The 22,830-nt window shown below is 42.5% G+C and overlaps 1 protein-coding gene across 5 annotated transcripts in view; it reads left to right on the forward strand.

Annotated features, from left to right (window-relative positions):
* Window positions 1-310: 310 nt before the first annotated feature.
* Window positions 311-22,830, forward strand: part of EVL (Enah/Vasp-like) — a 160,775-nt gene continuing 138,255 nt past the window's right edge. For 3 of the 5 annotated variants that reach the window (XM_058567690.1, XM_058567685.1, XM_058567688.1), the window contains exon 1: window positions 19,528-19,617. In XM_058567690.1, the coding sequence (XP_058423673.1) occupies window positions 19,604-19,617 (14 nt within the window). In that variant the 5' untranslated portion in view covers window positions 19,528-19,603. Of the gene's footprint in view, window positions 752-16,552; window positions 16,668-19,527; window positions 19,618-22,830 lie in introns of those variants that run through there. The other 2 variants (XM_058567686.1, XM_058567689.1) reach the window with 2 other exon arrangements.

The raw sequence follows: 22,830 nt of genomic DNA on the forward strand, positions 1-22,830 counted from the left end.
TGCCGGCCCGGCGCCCCGCCCCTTTAGGCCCCGCCCACCCGAGGCCACGCCCCTCACGGGGCCCCCGTCTTTGAAGCCCCGCCCCTCGCAGCTCCGCCCCGCCCCTCACTGCTCGCCCTTCCTGCGAAGCCCCGCCCCTCGGCCCGCCCCGCCCCTCACCGCTCAGCCTTCCCTCGAAGCCCCGCCCCTCGCGGCCCGCCCCGCCCCGCAGCCCCCGGCTCGCCTCTCCCGCAGGCGCGGGCTGTGGGGCCCCGCGCCTTTTGTGTCGGGCTCGGTCCGCCGCGCGCGCTCTCACCTCAGCGCCCGCGGGCTGAGGGACGCACGCGCGCGCACTTCCCTCAGCGGGCGGAGGGACGCACCCTCAGTCTCGCCTCGAGGGCTGAGCTCGCCCGCGCGCGCCCTCCCGCCTCTCCCTCGGCGGACCCCTAGCTGCCCGCGCCCGCCCGGGGGCCGCCGCCCCGAGTCTCGGGCAGACGCGCTCGCCCCCTCCCCTCCCTCCGGCGGCGCGCGCAGACGCCGGTGCGGGCACGCGCCCGCCAAGATGGCAGGGGCCGGGGCCCAGCTGTCAGGCGCCGCCGCCGCCGCCCTTCCCCGCAGCTAGCGGCCCGGACGCCCGCCCCGAGAAGATGAGCCCCCGCAGCCGCCCGCAGCCCAGCGAGACGCGGAGCCGCCGCGCCCGGGGCCGGCTCCCCCGCTAACGCCCCGCGCCGCGCCCCCGGCCCCGCGCGCCCGCCCCGGCAGCGACAATGAGGTGAGTCGGCGGGCGCCGCGCGGAGAGGGGACCGGGCGTCGCAGAGCCCGAGGGCCGGGCGGGCGGCGGCCGGAGCGCGGGGACGGCTCCGGGAGACTCGGGGGGCGCCGCGGACGGTGGGGGGGGTCGGGGGGGCGGCGCCCGGAGGAGGGGGGTGCCGGCCCTTGCCCTTGGCGGGAGGCACTTGTCGGGGCTGCGGGGCCGGGGTTGGGGGAGGCCGACCCCGCGGGCAGGTGTGGCCGCGCCCCGGCCGCGCGGTGGCACACGTTGGCCGCAGCCCCGTTCGGTGCCTTCCAGCCCCGAGGAGGCCGGCCCGAAGCCCCTCCGCCTCCCTCTCCGGGCTGTCCCCCTGGGCGCAGCCTCCCCTCTGCCGGCGCGCAGAGCCTCCTTTCAGCGTCCTTGTAAAGCGGGAGTTTCCTTCCGTCTGCAGCTCTTACTCCCTCTGCTCCCCTTTCTCCCCCCTTTTCTTTTCTTCTTGCACGCCAGTCAAGTGCAAGACCCCAAATGTGCTGCTCGCTGATTTATCACCCAGCCGGGGGGTCTGGCGGTTATCAGGTCAAGAAATACACACCGCCAGCACCCAGGAGCCCGGAATTCCCTCTCTAGAGGTAGCCTAATCCTGACTTCTGGGGGATAATCATTTCCTTGCCTTTTTTGTCTGAAATTTTACCTTCTAAACACATATCTCATAAAAACTATAGTATCTGTCGTTTCATTTTGCCTGTTTTGTGAACTTTATGTAAATGAAATGATACAATATATATTCTTTTGTGTCTGGAGGTTTTTGAGATTCATCCATTCTGTTGTAACTGTTGTTCATTTTGATTGATCTGTAGTATTCCATTGTACGAATGTCCACAATTTATCCGTTCCACTGTTGGTAGACGTTTGAATTGTTTCTAGCTTTTAGCTATTAATAATGCTATTATGAATGTTCTTATATGTCTCCTGGGGCATTCATTTCTGTTGGGAAGATACCTAGCAGTGGAATTTGTAGGTCAAAACATGTGCATATCTTCAACCTTAGTAGATAATGCCAAGTTTCCAAAGTGTTTGTATCAATTTACACTCCTACCAGGAAGTATATGAGAGTTCTTGTGCTCCACATCCTTATCAACACTTGGTATTGTCAGTCTCTAATTTTAGCCATGCTGGTGAGTGTGAAGTGGTGTGCCATCGTGGTTTTAAATTGCAGTTTCTTGTTGACTGATGAGGTTGAACATCTTTTCATGTTTATTTGATACCCTCTTTTATGAAGTGCCTGTTCAGCTGTCTTGCCCAGTTTTCCTTTGGGCTTTACATGTCTTTTTCTTCCTAATTTGTAGTTCTAGTCCAAAGTCAAGAAGATAGTTTCCTATAACGTCTTCTAGAAATCTTACTGTTTTGCCTTTCAAATTAAGATCTGTAGTCCACTTGGGATTGATTTTTGTGGAACTTGTGAAAAAGGGGTCAAGTTTGATTTTTACCAGCACCGTTTATTCAGCACTGTTTATCAAAAAGGTCATCTTTTCCCCATAGTTCTGCAGTGCCACCTTTGTCATCTTCCAGTCTTCTATTTGGGGTCATTATTTTTCTGCCTGAAGAATACCCTTTAGTATTCCTTTAGTGCAGATCAGCTGGTGACAAATTCTTACAGTGTTTTTTTGCAGATGTCATTTATCCTGCATTTTTTTTTAAAAAACAGCTTTATTGAGATATAATTCACAGGCCATAAAATTTAACCATGTAAAGTATACAGTTCAGTGGTTTTTAGTATTTTCACGAGTTATACAGCCGTTACCACAGTCTAATTTTAGAACATGTTTCTCCATTTTTTTTTTTTTTTTTTTTGTGAGGAGATCAGCCCTGAGCTAACATCCGCCAATCCTCCTCTTTTTTTTTTTTTGCTGAGGAAGACGGCCCTGGGCTAACATCTGTGCCTATCTTCCTCCACTTTATATGGGACGCCGCCACAGCATGGCTTACCAAGCAGTGCGTCGGTGCGCGCCCGGGATCCGAACCAGTGAACCCCGGGCCGCCGCAGCGGAGCGCGCGCACTTAACCTCTTGCGCCACCGGGCCGGCCCCCCATGTTTCTCCATTTTTGAAGGGTCTTTTCAGTAGTTACAGAATTCTTGGTTTGCCATTGTTTTCTTTTAGCACTTTAAAGATATCTTATTATCTCTGACTTGGATTGTTTCTGTTGAGAAGTCACTTATCAGTCTGTTGTTCCTTTGAAGGTACAGTCATGAGCCACATAATGATTTTTCGGTCAGTGATGGACTGCATATATGACAGTGGTCCTGTAAGATTAGTACCATATAGCCTAAGTGTGTAGTAGCCCATACCATCTAGGTTTGTGTAAGTACACTCTGTGATATTTGTACAGGGATGAAATCACCTAATGATGCATTTCTTAGAATGTATCCCAGTCATTAAGCAACACATGACTGGTCTTTTTCTCTGGCTGCTTTTAAAATGTTCTCTTTGTCTTTGCTTTTCAGCCATTTTCTATGCTGTTTCTAGTATGGATTTTTTTCCCCCCACTTATACAGGCGTAACTCAGAGATATTGAGGGTCTGGTTCCAGACCACCACAAAAAAGTGAATATCGCAATACAGGGGGTCATACAAATTTTTTGATTTCCCAGTGCATATAAAAGTTATGTTTACACTCTGCTGTAGTCTATTAAGTATACAATAGCATTATGTCTAAAAAAACAATGTACATACCTTAATTAAAAAGTACTTTGTTGCTAAAAACTGCTAACCATTATCTGAGCCTTCAGTGAGTCATAATCTTTTTGCTGATAGGGAGTCTTGTAAAAAACACAATATCTGGGGAGCGCAATAAGGTGAAGCACAATAAAGTGAGGTACACCTGTAATTGGGATGCTGAGGGCTTCTTGAATCTGTGGCTTCATGTCTTTCAGTAGTTTTGGAAGTCATCAGCCATTAGTGATTCAAATATTATTTCGGCCCCATTCTCTCTCACCTTTCTTTCTGGAACTACAATTTTACGTTAGACTATTTCACAGTCTTCTGTGTCTCTTAACTTTTCTGTGTTTTCTGTTTGTCTCTCTGTCCTTTATTCTGGATATCTCTTCACTTATCTCTTTCTCTTCTACTATAAATAGTTTGCTATTAAACCTATCAATTGAGTTTTTAATTTCAGTTATTATATATTTTTTTGATTTCTTTAGTTTCCATTTGGTTCTCTTTTTTATAGTTTCCAGTTTTCTGGCCAAATTATTAATCTTGTCTTTTATCTCCTTGAATATGGTATGTATAATTATCTTAAATTGGTCTGATTATGGCAATATTCCTTGGTTTTCATTCATATTGTCTTGTATCCTTATGTGCCCTGTTGTTTTTTTTTTATTGTGTGCTGGACATCATATTTGCAAAATTGTTTGTAGAAATAATTTGAGGCCTAAGATGATGTTTTTCTCTTCCAGAGATAATTCACATTTGTTTTGTCAGGCAAACGGGGCGCTTACAGTCTGGAGTCACTTCAGTGCAGTCTCAGGGACTGAAATATTAAGGTGAGCTGCAGTCCTCGTGAGAGCCAGCCTGTTCTGTTCACCCTTACTCCTAGTGTTCAGCTCTTCAGCAGCACCTTCACACCCCAACCCAACACCAGGCTTTTAGCATTCCCTTTGAGTTGGCAAACACCAGGAAAAAGTAGCCCCAAACACTGAGCTTACTTTCCGAGCCCCTGATGTGCCTTCCTTCCCCAAGCCTCCAAGCAAGTGTTTATTACGTTTTTTCCCTGCTTTTCTAGTTCTCTTCAGCCAGAGGATTGTTCTGATTTACTTAGTCCGTGGTTACTGGAAGCAAAAGTCCCCGATGTGTGCATGTTAGGGGCAGTCTGAGTCAATATTCAATTCTGGAGGAGATTTGAGCTGCCAGGTTACAGAAGTGGTGGAGAATAATAACACCTGTTTTTTTGTTTTATGTCATAACTATATTAGATTGTCTCAGTTGTGAAATGCTCTTAGAATCAAGATAATTTTAAGAATAAGTCTTTATTTCTTCTTAATATATAATTGAAAAAATGGCAATTTAGTTCAGATCATTACTATAAAGCAGGTGTTTTGCTCTCTTCTTTCCATAGTTGTTTCTTTCTCTTGCCTTAATATCTTAAATTATTTATTTAAGATTATTCTTTATCTGGTCCTCTTGAATAGAACATTTAATTTTTTGATCAACAAGAGCATAATAGCATTCTCAGATCCCATTCTGTTGGATCAGATAAAAAGGCATGAATGTACAACTGAAAGTTCTTAAATGATTTTTGCAAAATGAGTCATTCAGTTATTCTTTTTTCTTTAAGTCATTTGTTTTTTACACAGATTTTTAAAAATGCTGCTGACAGTTTAACGTGGTTCTGTCACAGACTGTTTTTGGTTAAACATCTATGTGTATATATTTACTTGTACCTCAAGTACTTGGCTTTTACAAATGGACCTTAATGAGTCAAGGGGATCTGTTTATTACCTCTGTTGTCAGCTCATTTGATTTGGATGTTTATAAACAATTTGGTTCATCCATGAAAAACATTTTCCTTTTTGTTCAATCCTGAACTTTTTAAATGAAAATAAAGCGTTTTTATTGCTAGATAATCTCATGGGAGTACATAGATGTGACCTATTGATAAAGGTCTGAAATATGGTCTCCAAACCATCCCTTTTAAGGAGGGTCTCAGACATAAGGCTGGCGATGCATTCTAACGAAGAAACTGAACCCCTGAGGCACAGGTCTGCATATTTTAGCAAAAAAGGCCTGTTGAATCAAATTACTTGGATAACTGAGGCTGTGTCTGAGATTTTCTTTATTTTCTAGACTACTGCCTTGTTATTTCCCTTTTCCTAACAGACCTTGTATATTTTCATATCTTCATTCAGAAATTATTTTTTGAGGGCATACTGTTGCCTGATACTGGAGTAGGTAGGTAAGGTAATGGAAGGATCCAGACTTTCCCCTCCCCCAAATACCCCTCATCCCTAAAAGATTTACAGAAATTTACTAGATCCCTTGCTGCATCCTTTTTTCTACTTAAAACAAAAAACATCCACATACATAATATATAGTCATTTATCTGTTCAGAAAGTCTCTTATGTGAACATTTTCCCTATCTGCCTTTTATCTTTTCAAGATTTGATATATAGAAGTTTAAGATTTTTATGTCATTAAGTCATTTTCTTTGTGACTTTTACATCATTTCTTATATTTAAAATAGCATTCTTCCAGAAGTTTGGTAAGTATTAAGTTGTTTTTCTGTTTTATATATAAAATTTTTAAAAGATTCTTCCTTCAAATTGTCTGGGATACGAGGTGAAGATCAAAATTACATTTTTCTTCAAAATTGCTCATCAGATGCTTGACTGACTATATCAGTAGATATATGGCAGAGATATTAGGAATATTTTCTAAGTTGGATGGCAGTACAAATATCTGGATCCCAAAATCCTCTCCAGGGGTGCATGATTGCAGCTGGTAACATCTGAATGTGCATCACCTCCGATCCTCAGCTTACCTGCCTCCACCAGGGCCAGCCTTTTTTTTGTGTGTGAGGAAGATCAGCCCTGAGCTAACATCCATGCCAATCCTCCTCTTGTTGCTGAGGAACACTGGCCCTGGGCTAACATCTGTGCCCATCTTCCTCCACTTTATGTGGGACGCTGCCACAGCATGGCCTGACAAGCGGTGTGTTGGTGCATGCCCGGGATCCGAACCCGGGCCACCAGCAGCAGAGCACACGCACTTAACCACTACGCCACGGGGCCGGCCCCCTTGTATATGTAAGACATGGCCAGTCTAGAATCTTGCAAATCTGATTATGTGCCAGGGAACCATCTCATCTGGACCAAGGGCACTTTATCAATCTTGGAGTTATACAGAATGCGATGCGATTACAGGGTACAGTGTAAGATACACAGGCACAAACACAGTCCTTGTTTATCATTGTTAGTCTGCACTAGCTAACACAGTTGGGTCCAAGTATATAGCTGAACTTAGGGCTACAGAATGGGGACAAGGGAGCGTTTCTCCAGATGTCTTTAGAAGTCACGTTAGGGAGACCAGCTATAAGGTTGTGTGGCTTCTATGTGTGTATCTTCCTAGGCTCTCTTCTGCTGTTCTGTCTGCCTGTTTTTAGGCCAGTGCCATTACCATATTTATATTTATCTTGTGGATGATGATTTTTAATATAAGCAACATCATCCTTTTGTTAAAGTAATGTTGTTTTGAATTTTGCTGGTTTGGTAGTTTTGTTTGTCTCTAGTTATATAAACATAAGAAATTTAAACTTAGTTTTGTAATTGTACATAAATAAGCTGCATGGAAATAAATCGGCATTGTTTCACATAAAGATTTTTTCCCTTAAAAGGGAATCTTTACACTACAAAAGCTTGAGCTTGTGGTAGAGTGTAAGCTTGATGACTCTTGAGTTGTTAAATGAGTCTATCGTAAGTGCTATGTGATGTGATAACTTAGAGAAGAGCGCCTCCAGCTGACAGGGTGCCATAGGAAGGGCAGTGGTCCCCTCAGCTAACAGCTGTAAGCAGTTTTCTCTTTCCTAGCCCAAAAGGCGAAGATTCCCATAGAAATAATTTCTAGTAGCAATTTTCCCTTACTTTTTAGAAAAATAATTTTTTTTCTGATTTAAATGTTTGTATTGAATGTGGAGAGTTTGAAAACATAGAAAAGTATAAAGACAGTAAAAATCAGTATTGATCCTACTGTTTAGGGATAACAGCATTAAACGTGGGGTGTCATTTCTTTATCTTTTTCATGTGTAAGTGTAACATTTTCACAAAATTGATGTAATACTGTATATTTGTAGTGGACATTTTACATCTAACATGTACACATTTCTCCTTTGTTAAATATTCTTTGAAAACATTAAATCGCTGAATAATAGTCTATCAGATGGTATACCATAATTTATTTACCAGTACCTCAATTTGGGGACAGTCAGCTTGTTTTTGGTATTTCATCATTGTAAATAACATGATGTCGGTGCACATAAATCTTAGCGTGCATTTCTGATTATTTCCTTAAGATAAATTAGCAAAATGGTATTATTACTGGTACCAAAGGGTATAAACATTTTAAAGGCTATCAATATATTATCAGAATGTTAATTTTAAACAAAGAAGAGAGGAAAAAAAGAGATAAAGTCAATGAAAGGAAGTTTAATCTTGGTCCTAATTTGGAGGTTTCTCCCAAAAAAGCAAAGGTCTAGGAAAGGAATCAGAAGTAAATGGTGTGGTTCCATCTGCTCACCAGTGGGGGGAGCCCTGTTCCCGAGTCCTACAGTGTGTGAAGATGGACTCTGTCTTTGTCTTTAAGGCTGTGTGAAAGACATCTTCTACTGCTCAGTTTGGAGTTAATGTGGGTATGTGAGTGAACTTTTTTTTTAAATTGTGAGTTGGGCCCCATTTTGCCTCCATTGTAGCAGCCTGGGTTTTAGAGTCAGAGGGACCTGGATTCTACCCCAGAGCCCCTCCTTACCAGCTGACTGATTTTGAGCAAATTACTTAACCTTTATGAGCCTCCATTTTCCTCAAATATAAATGAGGCTAATCCCACTTCCTTCACATGGTTTTGTGAGGCTCAAATGAGAATACATAAAAAGTTCTTAGCCTATGGTGTTCAATAAAGGTTAGTTTACTGCCCCCACCCCCCACCCCAATTTGTTAGGTCTGTGAGGAAGATAAACCCTGGAAAATCTGGGACAATTCTGATTTCAAATATTCTACCGTTTTGTCAGATCCCTATATAATTTATCTCCATATGTGATAATTCTTTGGTTTAGAAATGACGGTTGATATTGATGCTTCAACTTCTGAAAGAGATTGAGGGACTTCTCTGTAAAAGACACAAAAGAGAACTTTTGAAATAAAGACCAAATAGGAGGCATGTTATTTTGGAGTAGAGGAGATAATTATACCATAAAATTTAAATTAAGAAATAGTTACTGTGGTTGAGTACGTTTTGCTGTACAATTCCTGGAAGCCGTGGCAGAAAGGGCAGCAGGAGCCGGTGGTGCCTCTCGTTCTGTAGTAAAACAGAGACACACCTTCGTAGAGCGCTAAAGACGTGTTTTCTGAGTATCTTAGAGACAGTGGACAGCTTGCCTTACAAGAGCTTGGTTTTGGAAGCCTCTTACATACCTTCGCCAGTCCTTTTCCCCGGGTGATGTATTTGCCCTGGGCCCCTTCCTTAAAAGCTTCCAGCACCTTTAAACGTTCTCTGGGTCCTGCCCTCCACCCTGGGCTCTCTTTGTGGACCTGTGTCTATTGCTCTGATCTTCTCTTCTCCCTTCTCTCTCAAAGGATCCTTAAGTAAGAAAAGATCTGATGGAGTAATTCACGAGTTGACCAAAGTCTAACTACTTTTCCTCTTCACCTTGCTAACTGCTTAGCCTTCAGATCTTAGTTTAAATGTCACTTCCTCAGGGAGGCATTCCTTGACCCCTACCCTGTTACTTGCCTCTAAGGCATCCCCTACTTCCTCTTCTGTAACTCTGTAACTTGTAATTATTCAGATTTTCCGTCCTGTACCTCACAGAGGATTATGCCTGTTTTGGTCTCTATGGGATCCCTAGAGCCTAGCACTGCGCCTGGCACTTGGTAAATGCTTAATAAATATTGCTGCTGCCACCTATACCTAAAATGGGTAGTAAATCATGACATTCATTCTGGCTTGGCGTGGGTCCTTCCAAGTACAGCATTCAGGCCGCACCCCCAGCGGTTGAAGCCGGCATATAAGACGAAAGCAGTTTCATTATGTGCTCACTGAATTCATGCATTGCTGGGGCGACAGCGCTTCAGTCTGCTGCCGTGGGATGTCTTACATGGCACATTTGTTATATTCATGATTTATGACCGTTGGTGTTGCCCTTGATCACCTGGCTGAAGTAGTGTTGGTCAGCTGTCATTATTGTCAAGTTACTCTTTCATTCCCCTTTCACACTGTCCTCTTTTCAAGAAAGTCACTGTGCACAGCCCACATGTGTGGAGTGGGGAGTTATGCTCCTTCTTCTGATGAATACTTCTTAAATTTTAAGAATTGTTTATTTTTATGTGTATTAGAAAAAATTAGTGCATCACATCTATGGTATTTTAGCTGGTTTCCCCAGAGAGCTGTACCCAAGACAAAGGCTCAGGTGAGAGGAGTTTTGGAGGGCAGAGTGACCTCTGGAGCAGGAATGAGGGAAGAAAGGGGTAAGAGCCAGTCCAGCTCTCACTGTGGATTAGGCTGCTGCTGTAAGCCAACTGACTGGTGACTCAGCTGCACAGGACTGATGCTTGTGGGGGGGAAAGGGAGAAGCATATATCCGTTAGCTGCTGTCTTCATTTGACAAAGGATTGCCTCACAGGAGTCGCCCCTGCACCTAGAGAGGTTCACATGCGGGTACTGAGGGGTCGCCCATGGCACCCCCTTGGGGCTGCGGCAGAGCACCCTGGAGCCGGGCGGGGAAGCGGGTCAGAGCCTGGGCAAAACTGGTTCCCCCAGGGGTGGCTCGAATAAGAAGCAGATAAGGCTGGAGGAGCTGAAATGATGCAGAAGTGCTCAATGCCTGTGATTTTGTGGATGTTGTTACTAGATAGAAAGTAAACAGATTTCATTTTTTTCAGTCTTTTCACTCACTGTTTCTTGATTTTCAGTCACAGCTGGAAAGTCTTCTATGCTCCCAGCTTGAATTGACTTACGGTTTTTCTAGTACTTGTATAGCTTCTGTTTTTTTTTTAATTCTTTCAAACATTTGATTCTCTGATGCCTTTGGAGTGAAATATATGGTTTGAGGGCTGGATCCAATTTTAGCCTTTTCCATATGATTTTTCAGTTATCTGAATGCCGTTTATTAAAAATTCCATTTTCTCCCAGTGTTTTGAGATGCCCTCTTTTGTCATATTTAATTAATTTGACCTATTTCTGGATTTTATATTATGTTCCATTGGTCTGTATTTATTCAAGTGCCAATACCTTACTTTTAATTAAAGAGGTTTTATAATATGTTTTAATATTTAGTAGGGCTAGTACTCTCTTATTGCTCTAGTGAGTTGATTTTAAAGAAAAAGATTAAGTAATAGCCCTCATGTTAAACAGACATGACAAAAATCATGAATGACCAAAGTTTGGGAAATAGTGCTTTAACCCAAAGGAACAAATCCAGAACGGCATGATTTAGGCATCTCTGTGCCCCTTGGGGAGAATTCTCCTTTATGACATTATGCATGTGGCTTTTGAATGTGAATCCAAGGAGGCTGGAGTGAGACTAGAGGTCACTCACAGGTAGTATGACTTCAGGATAGGATTGTTAGCACAGTTGAGGCACCCCCTACCCCCAGTCACCCTCCCCTCAAATTAGTAATGAAACCACAGGTTACCACCCCTTACCCCAGTCACCCTTCCCCCAAATTAGTAGTGAAACCGCAGGAGGTTTTTGACTGGTAAAAAATACTCATTGGTAAAATCATAGAAAGTTAGATTCAGAAACTTAAAAATTCTCTAAGTCCAGTGGTTGTTAACCCTCCCTGGGTATCAGAAACACTTGAAAAGGCCCTCTTTTCTGCCCTCTTCCCAGTTCCGGGGCCCTACTTCAGAAATCCCCATAATCTGGAGGAAGGTGTTTTGTTGTGTTGTTTTAAGTCTTTAGGTTAAGCATGCAGCCAGAGTTGAGAACTGCCGACCTGGTCCTGAGGTCCAGAGCAGGGCTGGTTTACTGGCAGTGTGGTCCCACCACCCAGCAGTATCCCTGGAATGTAGTAAGTGCTGAATAAATGTTGGGTGAAGAATGCATGAGTACCTCATCCTCAGATGAGAAGACACACACACAGACTCCAGAGCTCACTTGCCTAGGGCTCACAGGTGGTGGGGTAATGGGAACATGGAGCTCAGGTTTCTTGTCTCCCAGTTCTGGTCTTGTGTCACTATCCTCATCCATATCATCCTCTTCAGTTATAGGCGAAAGTCGGCAAGAGCATTTGCTCTCTTGACTCGTGTTGTCCCTTTTTATGACTTAGCCCCTATCTCCTCCTACTCAATACAGAACAGACTTGGGACTGAGCCTTAGACTTTGTAGTAAGTTGACTGGACTATGCTGAAATTTCAGCCTGTGTTTATGTTCAGCCCCACTCTAGGTGAGGAGTGGAGAGGGACAGGGGAGAAGGAGGCAAGGGCACAGGGAACTGCCATTCCTGTGTGTTTGCTGGGTGCAGGCTCCGAGCTGAGGAGTTTACAGCTACCTCGTTTTTTGAAGGGAGCTCCACACCCCCAATTCCAGCAGTAAAGCATGTTAGAGTTTAGATTAGAGTGCATGACGACATTACTTTTCATTAGTGCTTTATTGTAATTAGGCTTTTATGGTTTTCTGTTAGTCAACAGTAATTCCAAATGTTTTCTCACACCCTAAATTGCTTCATCCAGCCTTAATTTGGGTAGTCCCCTGGGAAAGACTAACATTTCAAAACTGCAGAAGGTGTGGAGACCAAGTAGAAAAACACTTGAATGAAATTGTGAGTAATTTGTTAGAAAGTTCCCGTCTGGTTCAGTTTAAACAAAGGTTGTGTTAAGTTATGTTAAGTTGTGTTGGATTTGGGGGTTCTGCTTCTGGCAGTGGTTTATCAGGTTGTTTGGACCAGTCTGCTAAGAACAAGAGAAGATGAGGGCCGGCCCCGTGGCTTAGCGGTTAAGTGCGCGTGCTCCGCTACTGGCGGCCCGGGTTCGGATCCCGGGCACGCACCGACGCACCGCTTCTCCGGCCATGCTGAGGCCGCGTCCCACATACAGCAACTAGAAGGATGTGCAACTACGATGTACAACTATATTGGGGCTTTGGGGGGGGAAAAAAAGGAGGAGGATTGGCAATAGATGCTAGCTCAGAGCCGGTCTTCCTCAGCAAAAAGAGGAGGATTAGCTCAGGGCTGATCTTCCTCACAAAAAAAAAAAAAAAAAGAACAAGAAAAGATGAAAGTTAAAAAAGAAAATCAGTTTGAAGGCGTGGGAGAGCTACATGGCAGAAAGGATTTGCAGAGCCAAAAGATTTGGGAGAGGATGGACAAGTAAGCCTGACATTTGGCACCATTTCTTCCCTTGAAGCAATTGTCATTGCTGAAATTGTCAACTGAGAAGATGATTAGAGCTTTCGACAGATTCATGGGACTAGGGAGATAAAAATTGGTGTTCAGAGCCTGCCGAGGAGGAGGAGGCCTAATAAATACCTCAGGTTTTTCTTAAAGGCTCTGCTTAGGAACAAAGGTGAACCAGAAATAGACTGGCCCTCTCAGGAACTAAAGTAGTGCTTTGAATCATCTCAATACCTGATTATATTAAGGTAACCTGGGGTCATTTGTACCCCTAACCCACCTGCCTGTCAGAAGCAAAACTAAATCCCCTCTAGAGGAGCCTCAGATTATCTATACAGTTGTCATACACAATGAGTGCCACTCAATCAGAAATGATCACAAATACGAGAAGATAAGACTTAACCGACAACATAGACAATAGGAACAGACATAATGAAATCATCAGACTTGGATTTTGAAAGAGCTATGATTAGTGTGTTCAAGGAAATAAATCGTGTTGCACCTTTCCTTGTTCATCATGGCCATCTCAGCTCAGGGTAACTCCAGCTCCAGACAAAAGGATTTGTTGTTTGTCTATGGTGGACAAGTGTGAACAAGTGTGTCTGCCTGCATTTGCATGGTTGTAAACAACTTTGCTTAATCCCATACTGGGTAGCTTTGAGGTTGGGACAGGAGAGAAATTGGAATGATGATCACAGGCGTTTAGAATTTAGAGCTAGAAGAGCCCCTGGAGGTCAAGACTTTGACCTTATGCTTTTTATGTTTGAGAGAAGTGTGCGTTGTGATTGGTTTAGGCAATCTGAACACTTGTAGATCTTATTTATACAATAAAGGTGGTGTTAAATATTTAATGTAAACATAATTTCTGTAGATGTGAATACTTTAAAAATACTTTTAAATTTTAAACTTACTATAGTAAATGTGAATCTTTTTTAAAGTATAGCCTTCTCCGTATTGTAAATACATAACTTCTCCTTATTTATCTGATTTCATGTATCATATCTGCTTAAATTTTTACTTGAAAGGTATATATCGAGACCTACCATGTGTAAGACAGTGGGGTTAGGGATAGAGCTACAGACACAAGTGAGAGTTGGGCCTTAAGGAGTATAGAGCCAAGAAGGGGAGCATGGGGCATCTGGGATGAAAGTGCCAGAAAAGAGGTATGAACAACGCAATTGTTATGTATTTATTTTTGTTATTATTATTATTATTAGTTTGCATTTGCAGTGGGCCTAGGGGAACTGGCAGAATTTTGACTGGGCTAAGGGATGTTATCTTCTGTTCTGGTTCTTCCCTTTTGCACTTCTTTGAACTGGTTTATTTTTTCTTCCAATTGGCTTTTCAGTTGCTTAAAGACAATGGTCTTCAGAAAGTCTTGCCTTATCTTAGTTAAATGTCCTTGGTTCTTGCAGTTACTTCTGATTTATCTCTAATTAGTGGCCTTTTTGAGGCCTTCCTTTCACTGAGCTCTGACCTGCTGAAGTCCCATTAGCAATTTAAAAATTTGAATTCTTTAACTTTGGCTTGCACACAGAAAGATGTGCCTGGCACACAAGCGAAATCCTTTATGCCCGGTAGGAACGTAGCACACCTCTGAGCCTGCGTGCCTGTGGACAGATCAGAATCAGATGCATCCACTAGTTCTGCTCCCTCTGCCAGCGGAGATTTCTAACTGAGCAGCTTTAGGGTACTGTTTACAAACGCTTCGTTTCCTGGGAAGAAGGAGAATGCTCTCCTTGAGTTGTGTCACTATGCAAAACAGAACTGTAAGCAACAGACTGAATCAGATAAAAGGAAGAGTCCCAAATAGAAGAGCAGCACTAGAAAGAGAGCCAGCTGGTCCCTTCGCAAGAGCAGAGAGTGATATGCTTCAGAGTGTCCAAGTCTGTGGGTGATGAGGCAGCATGATTTTGAATCACACAGATAGATAATTGTTCACCAAATATTTATTGACTTTCCTGTGCTATTGCTGGGCTATGAGTAGAAGACATGGTTCTCTATACATGTGGTTCAGTCCCAAGGAGATAGAGCACAGGTACCTCAAGTTCAGCATGTCTGAAACTGGGCTTGCTATATTTATGAGCAATTGATTTTTGACAAGGATGCCAAGACAATTCAGTGGAGGAAGAATAGCCTTTTCAACAAATGCTGGGACAACTGAATATCCACAAACGAAAGAATGAAGTTGAACCCCTACCTCATGCCGTATACAAGAGTTAACTCAAAATCGATTATGAACTTAAAAGTAAGAACTAAAACTTTAAAACTCTTATAGGAGAAAATATAAGAGTAAATCTTAATGGCCTTGGGTTAGGCAATGGTTTCTTAGAAATGACACCAAAACACAAATGATACAAGAAAAAAAAAATAGGTAAATTGTTAAAAACTTAGGGGCCGGCTCAGTGGCATAGCGGTTAAGTTCGTGCGTTCCACTTCAGTGGCCCAGGGTTCGCTAGTTTGGCTCCTGGGCGCAGACCTACTCACCGCTCATCAACCCATGCTGACGCAGCGTCCCACATAGAAGAGCTACAACTCTACAACTATGATAACAACTATGTACTGGGGCCTTGGGGAGAAAAAAGAAAAAAAAAGAAAGATTGGCAACAGATGTTAGTGCAGGGCCAGTCTTCCTCAAAAAAAGAAAAAAATTAAAAGCTTATATGCTGCAAACCATGCTATTAGGAAAGTGACAAGACAACTCATAGAATGTGAGAAATTATTTGCAAATCATATATCTGATAAGGGACATATCTAGAATATATAAAGAGTTACAACTCAATAATAAGACAGATGACCCAGTTTGAAAATGGGCAAATGATTTAAATGGACACTTCTCTAAAGAAAATATACAAATGGCTGATAAGCACATGAAAAGGTGCTCAGCATCGTTAGACATGAGGAAATGCAAACCAAAAGCATAATGAGATACCACTTCACACGCAATAGGATGACTAGAATAAACAAGACAGATAGTAACTAATGTTGGTGAGGATGTGGATACCTTGACACATTGGGTAAGTGGCTATGTGAATAAATCTCGTATTGGAACCGTCTTACATTGCTGGGGAGAATGTAAAAGGGTGCTTTGGAAAACAGTTTGGCAGTTCTTCAAAATGTTAAACATTGAGTTACCATATGTCTCAGCATTTCCACTCCGAGGCATATACCCGAGAGAAATTAAAAGATACATCCACACAAAATTTATACATGAATGCTCATAGGAGCATTATTCATAATAGCCAAACAATGGAAACAACCCAAATGTCTATGCACTGATGAATGGATTAACAAAATGTGGCATATCCATGCAGTGGAATAATCAGCAATAAAAAGGAATGAAATACCAATATTGATACAACATGGATAAACCTTGAAAACATGATGCTAAGTGTACGAAACCAGTCACAAAAGACCACATGTTATATGATTCCATTTATATGGAGTGTTCAGAAAAGGCAAATCCGTAGAGACAGAGAGTAGGTTAGTAGTTGCTGGGGGTTGCGCTGGGATGAGGAGTGGCTGCTGACGGGTGTGAGGCTTCTTTTGGGGATGATGAAAACATGCTCAAATTAGATTGCAGTGCTGGGCATACCATTTTGTGTATACGCTAAAAAAATCATTGAATTGTGTCGTTTAAATGGGTGAATTTTATGGAATAAAAATCTGTTTCTCAATAAATCTGTTTTTTAAAAAAACAACTGAATTCATTGCTTTCCTTCCCAGACTTGTCCTCTTCCAGAATCCTCATTCTCAGTGAGATACACTCTGTGATCCAAAATAGAAACCTGGAGGCTTGATGGAGTCATTCAGTTCCTTCTCGCCACATCCACGTGGACAGGTCGTTATCATTTCTTCCTGCTTAAAATCTCTTTGTCCCCTTCTCTCCAGAGCCATGATACTGATTTATCAAGTCAGGTCTTCATCTTCATTAAAATGCAATAAGTACATTCCACTTTCGTTCTCTACCTCTTAAAATGTCTCCTCTGTACTTTGTTAAATTGTTAATAATCAAATCTGAGTTAATGTTCTCCTCCTAAGTTTCTTCAGGATATTTCTCTGTCTTTCTGGATAAAGTCATGACTCCGTAGCATAGTATATAAAGTCTTTCTTGAACTGGCTTCTCTCTGCCCCTCTAGATTGATTTCCTGTGTTCTCCTTATTATAAGAACCTACCCTCACATGTTCTTTTCATATGATATTCTTCCTGATTGTAATGCCACATTTCAAGTTATCAACAGCCACATGTGGCAGGTGACTACCATGTTAGCACAGATGATAGAACACTTCCCTCATTGCATCATAAGCACTCAGTAAATATTTGTTGAATGAATGAATGTAATCATAGCTGTTACTTATGACAGGCATTGACCCAGCTTCTGCTTTAATATTTTCACTGGTAAGATGTTCTCTGGGTTATGAGGCAGCATATTGGATTACTAACCCAGCCCTAGTATCTCTTCCTCCTTCTTCTTTTTTTTTTTTTTTTTGTGAGGAAGATCAGCCCTGAGCTAACATCCATGCTAATCCTCCTCTTTTTGTTGAGCAAGACCGGCTCTGAGCTAACGTCTATTGCCAATCCTCCTTTTTTTTCCCCCAAAGCCCCAGTAGATAGCTGTATGTCATAGTTGCACATCCTTCTAGTTGCTGTATGTGGGACGCGGCCTCAGCATGGCCGGAGAAGTGGTGCGTTGGTGCGTGCCCGGGATCCGAACCTGGGCCGCCAGTAGCGGAGCGCACACACTTAACCGCTAAGCCACGGGGCCGACCCCTCTTCCTTCTTCTTCTTATACTTAACTGGTATTTGCTTCTCTGAAATTTCTGCTGAGTGATCCAAGTTTCACATCATCCATAACAGCACCCATGTTATTAGTTAGTTATTAGTTATTAGTTATTAGTTATTAGGCGGTTATTTCCTCAAAGTCTGCTTTGCCCTAGGTTGAACACTTTGCTCTCTTGAGCCTTGTATAACATAGTCAGCAGGCTCCAGTTTGTCAGTGGTTCTTACCAATTGTTGACTTCAGATATGGTGTGACCAGTGCAGCATTCAGGGCTTTATCAACTCTCTTTCTGATACGTATATTTCAAGGCGTCCAGCGCTAATTGTTTTAAGTTTCTGCATCTGGCACGAAGTTCCAGTGCCAGTAACAGGCGGAAAGAATTATTCATTGAGTATATTTTGAACCCACTTAAGACTCTTAGGGGCTGGCCCAGTGGTGCAAGCAGTTAAGTGCCTGCGCTCTGCTGCGGCGGCCTGGGGTTCGCCGGTTCGGATCCCGGGCGTGCACCGACGCACCGCTTGTCCAGTCATGCTGTGGCGGCGTCCCATATAAAGTGGAGGAAGATGGGCATGGATGTTAGCCCAGGGCCAGTCTTCCTCAGCAAAAAAAAGAGGAGGGTTGGCAGATGTTAGCACAGGGCTGATCTTCCTCACCAAAAAAAAGACTCTTAAAGATTTTTTGGAGAGGAGTATTTTCTGTTACTGAATTTGTGATCAAATAAATTCTAATCATTCTTGTCTGAAATTGGTTCTTGCTTCACTGCTATTAAGGCAGTTCTTTTATTTGAATCGTAAAAATATTTGATCATTGTAGAAAATTTAAAGACTAGAGATAAGCCAGAATAAGGGGGAAAGTACTCGTTATCACGTCGTCCACAGAGCCACTGTTAGCTTTCTACTGTGTACCCTTCTTTTCCTATGGCCAAACATTAAAAAAAAAATGTATATATTGCAGATTTGTACTATGTGTACAGCTTTGTAACCTTTTTAATATACTGATACATCATGTTTAATGACATATTTGTGTCATTAAATATTCTAGAGCTTAACTTTTTTCAACATTTTCTTGTGAAAATTTTCAGACTTAGAAAAATTGAATCATCCAGTAAACACACACATACCTACCACCTTTTCACTGTATTTGCTTTGTCACTTCTCTAGCCATATATCCATCCCTCTCTCCTTCCATCAGTTTATCTTATTTTTTTATGTGTGTGTGAGGACGATCAGCCCTGAGCTAATGTCCACGCCAGTCCTCCTCTTTTTTGCTGAGGAAGATTGGCCCTGAGCTTATATCCATGCCCATCTTCCTCTACTTTATATGGGATGCCACCACAGCGTGGCTTGACAAGCAGTGCATCGGTGTGCGCCCAGGATCCGAACTTATGAACACCGGGCCGCCGAAGCGGAGCATGCGCACTTAACTGCTGTGCCACTGGGCCGGCCCTTATCTTATTTTTTTAAGAGTTTAATTTTTTAACAATTCTGTAGTATATCATTGACTGGAGGTATCTAGAATGTTTAACCAGTTCTTGTTGTTGGATATTTAGGTTATTTTCCATTTATATTATGGTTGTTTTCTCATTCTTGAGTTTTGAGATTTTGTTACATATTCTGTATATAAGTCATTTATCAGATATATGATTTGCAGTATTTTCTCCAAGTCTGTAGTTTGCCCTTTCATTTTCTTGGTAGTGTCTTGAATTCAGCACATATATTTTTAATTTTGATAAAGTTCAGTTTACCAGTATTTTCTTTTATGGATCATTCTTTGCCTAACTCAAGATCAGGGAGATTTTCTCTTATGTTTTCTTCTAGAAGGTTTATAGTTTTAACTCTTATGCTTAGACTGTGATCCATTTTGAGTTCATTTTTTTTTTTATTGTGGTAACGTTGGTTTATAACATTGTATAAATTTCAGGTGTATATCATTATACTTCTGTTTCTGCATAGATTACGTCATCTTCACCGCCCAAATACTAATTGAGGTCATTCTTATGTATGGTGTGAGGTAAGTGTCTAAGTTCATGTTTTGCATGTAGATTGCCAATTATTTCAGCCTGGTTTGTTGAAAAGACTATCCTTTCCCCACTGAGTTGTCTTAGCACCTTTGTTGAAAATCATTTGACTGTCCACTCTTTCATTTTTAACTTGCTACAGCATAGAATAAATCTCTCATTTCTCGTTTATTCTGCTTTGCCTCTGTTCCTGATGGCTTCACTCATACCAAGCATTTTGGAAACAGTCCAGTTCCCATGGTGGATCTCATCTTGATTGTTGATGATAGGTGGCAGAGGTATGAGAGAGTTGTAAAGAATTGGGAAAATACAAATAGGAGAGTTCCTTGCTTCTTGCCCCTTCTCCTTTCCACCGAGGTTGGTTATTTGCCTAGGAAACTAAGTGATAACTATATAACTGTGTCTAATCAGTGAAACTTTCACAAGAACAGCAATTGAATAAATGCTTTAACTGTGAAAAAACATCTTCTGGCATGTACTAGGATATTAGCAAAGCTCAGAAAACTTCCGTAAGACTAAAAATTAGTTTTTCCCAGTGCTCTCTCTTTTAAAGTCAGCTTTCTCTGGGAAATAGTTTAACCTCTTTCTATAGTTTGTGAAAATGTGATAAAATGTGAACTCTGAGTTCAAAAGTGCAGCTTGGTAAGATCTAAACTCTATTTCTTAATTAATGTTCTTAATAATAGCAGCTGTAGGGGAGGAAGACAATTCCTCTACCCTCTAGGTCATTCTGGCTGGCCTAAGAATTAAATTGACATGAGACAGAATAACAGGAGAAAATCAAACGAAGTTTTATAAGGTGTATACATGGGAGAAAGCTGGAAAAACTGAGTAACTCACCAGAATGGCCAAGGTCGCCACCTTGAATACCATTTTCAGCTAAAGACAAAGGAGCATGTTGTGGGTAGTGGTGTGAAACTTCAAAGGGGAGGAAGGCAATTTACATGGGGATGGAAATGTAAATGTTTGTTAAACAAGTGTTTGCTGGACTGGCTATAAACAATGTTATCTTATGGTATTAGCTCCTTCCTGGAACAGGCCTTCTCTCTTAAATTCTTTTAGGCAGTTAGGGGGAAGGTCAAAGTTTCTTTCAGAGTCTTTTGTTCTTAAAAATAATCAAGCCAGGGCCAGCCCAGTGGCTTAGCGGTTAAGTGCGGGTTCGGATCGGGATGCGCACCGACGCACCGCTTCTTCGGCCATGCTGAGGCCGCGTCCCACATACACCAGCTAGAAGGATGTGCATCTATGACATACAACTATCTACTGGGGCTTTGGGGAAAAAAAAAAATAAAAATTACAAAAAAAAATCAAGCCAGAGAGACACATTTTGAGGTGGCCAATTCTGATCCCCCACACAACAACAATAGCTTGTATTCATGAGTATTTCTCACGTCAGGCACTTTTCTAACCACTTAACACACATTGTCTCATTGAATCTTTGCACAGTAACTGCAGAAGTGGTTACTGTTACTGCTCTCTTTTTATGGGTGAGAAGCCTGAGGCACAGAGAGACAAGTAACTTGCCCATTTGGCTAGAAAGCACCGTGCCCAGCAGGTCCCAGGCTGGGGTGTCATGGTACCATATTGCTCAAAACTTCACAGCACTGGGGTTCCGGATAAACCCTGTTTAACCTGCAGTCCAAGCCTTTAGTTGGTACTTGATGTTCCCCGTCTTCGTTAGCGCATTCATTTTTTTCATCACTTGTAAACATAGTTGTCTGCCTAAGTGAACTCCTTGGGCATTTCTTGTATGGCTAACATAGATATCTGACTTCTCATAGAGAATTTCAAGCTTTGAGGAAGTTAAGAAGCCAGAAGGAAAGGATAATGTGGATGTTTAGTCGTCACAATTGAGTTTCTGTTGTCAGTTGTTATTCTTGCCTAAAGGGCAGGGTGATGGCCGTTCTGTGCTTATGGATCAGCATGTAGGCTCATCTTTTATGTAGTAAAGATCAAGAGATTGGGATGTTTTACTGCCACAGTTGGGCATATGGTATTTGCTCAATGTCTGTTGACCAGGATGCAGGATTTTGATTCTGGAAGAGGAAGGGATTAGGATAGGGAGGCTAGTGGGAGTGGGGATCAGAGTAATGGAGATAGATTTGAAGTCAGTCATTTGAGGAAGGGGGTGAAAAGAATGCTGGGCTTGGATTCAGGGGCACAAGGGTCTAAGCCTGGCTCTGCCTCAGCTCACTGGTGATCTTGGGGAATCACTTCCTTTCTCTGCACCTCATCATTATCATCTATTTGTGACAGGAGGGGATTGAACTCAATGATGTCTAAGAACCCTTCCGCTTTAGTAGCCTGTGGTTCTGTGGATCTTTGACTCAGGAGGACAGACCTATTCAGGGTGCTGGACATCCAAAATTAGGGCAGAACTGAGTCACGTGAGGCCATAAACATAAATATTTCCTTTTCTTGGTTGTTCAAATTAGGGAGAAGTGATCCTGATGTAAGTAAACTCCAAACTCTACTCCAGGTGTCAGCTTCTGGCCCTGCCCTTGATTAAGTAGGGTTGAAGGCACTCCCTCCTCACCTTTCCCAAAGAGAAGCACTATATATAGTTCCCTTTCGGCTATCAAGCATGGTTGGCAATGCAAGGCTTGACTTTGCTTGAGTTCACTTAACTTCTTGGATCCATAGTTTCCCCTCTGTAAAGTAGGGAGAGTAATCTCTGCCTGGCCTACCACGGCAGGTGATTCTTTGGCTGTGGAAGACAATGTATGAGAAATGCTTTTAAAGGATTCTATAAATGTTAGATATTGTCAAGGTGCTCCTCAGTGGGACCGTGGATGTCCAGTTATGAAAGGGTGTCAGCTGGTGGCACCTCAGATAGTTAGCACTTCCTCTTAAACAGTGAGAAGAAGCAAGCGTTTCTGTCTTTAGCATTAGGAGAACAAAACCGAGATCACAGGCGCCCAGCTCTTGTGCCAGCTAACTCCTCCTGTGCTGTGCAGTCAGGACAATGGGCTGAACCAGACCAGGGTGTCTTGGGAGGCAGTGATTCAGTCAGATCAAGGCAGACTTTATTTTCAGGTAGACAGGGATTAGGCTATTCTGGGAAAGCTCATGAAGGTCGGTAAATTGTTACTAATTAATAAAATCTGCATGTTTATCGGATTTTAGAGGCTACCTAAGTTTAGTTTATTGGAGCCAAGAGGCTATAAAATAAACTGACCAAAGAAACTCCCATAATAATCGTAGTA

Source organism: Diceros bicornis, chromosome 24 (genome assembly GCF_020826845.1).
Source record: "Diceros bicornis minor isolate mBicDic1 chromosome 24, mDicBic1.mat.cur, whole genome shotgun sequence".
In the NCBI taxonomy this organism is placed as follows: domain Eukaryota; kingdom Metazoa; phylum Chordata; class Mammalia; order Perissodactyla; family Rhinocerotidae; genus Diceros; species Diceros bicornis.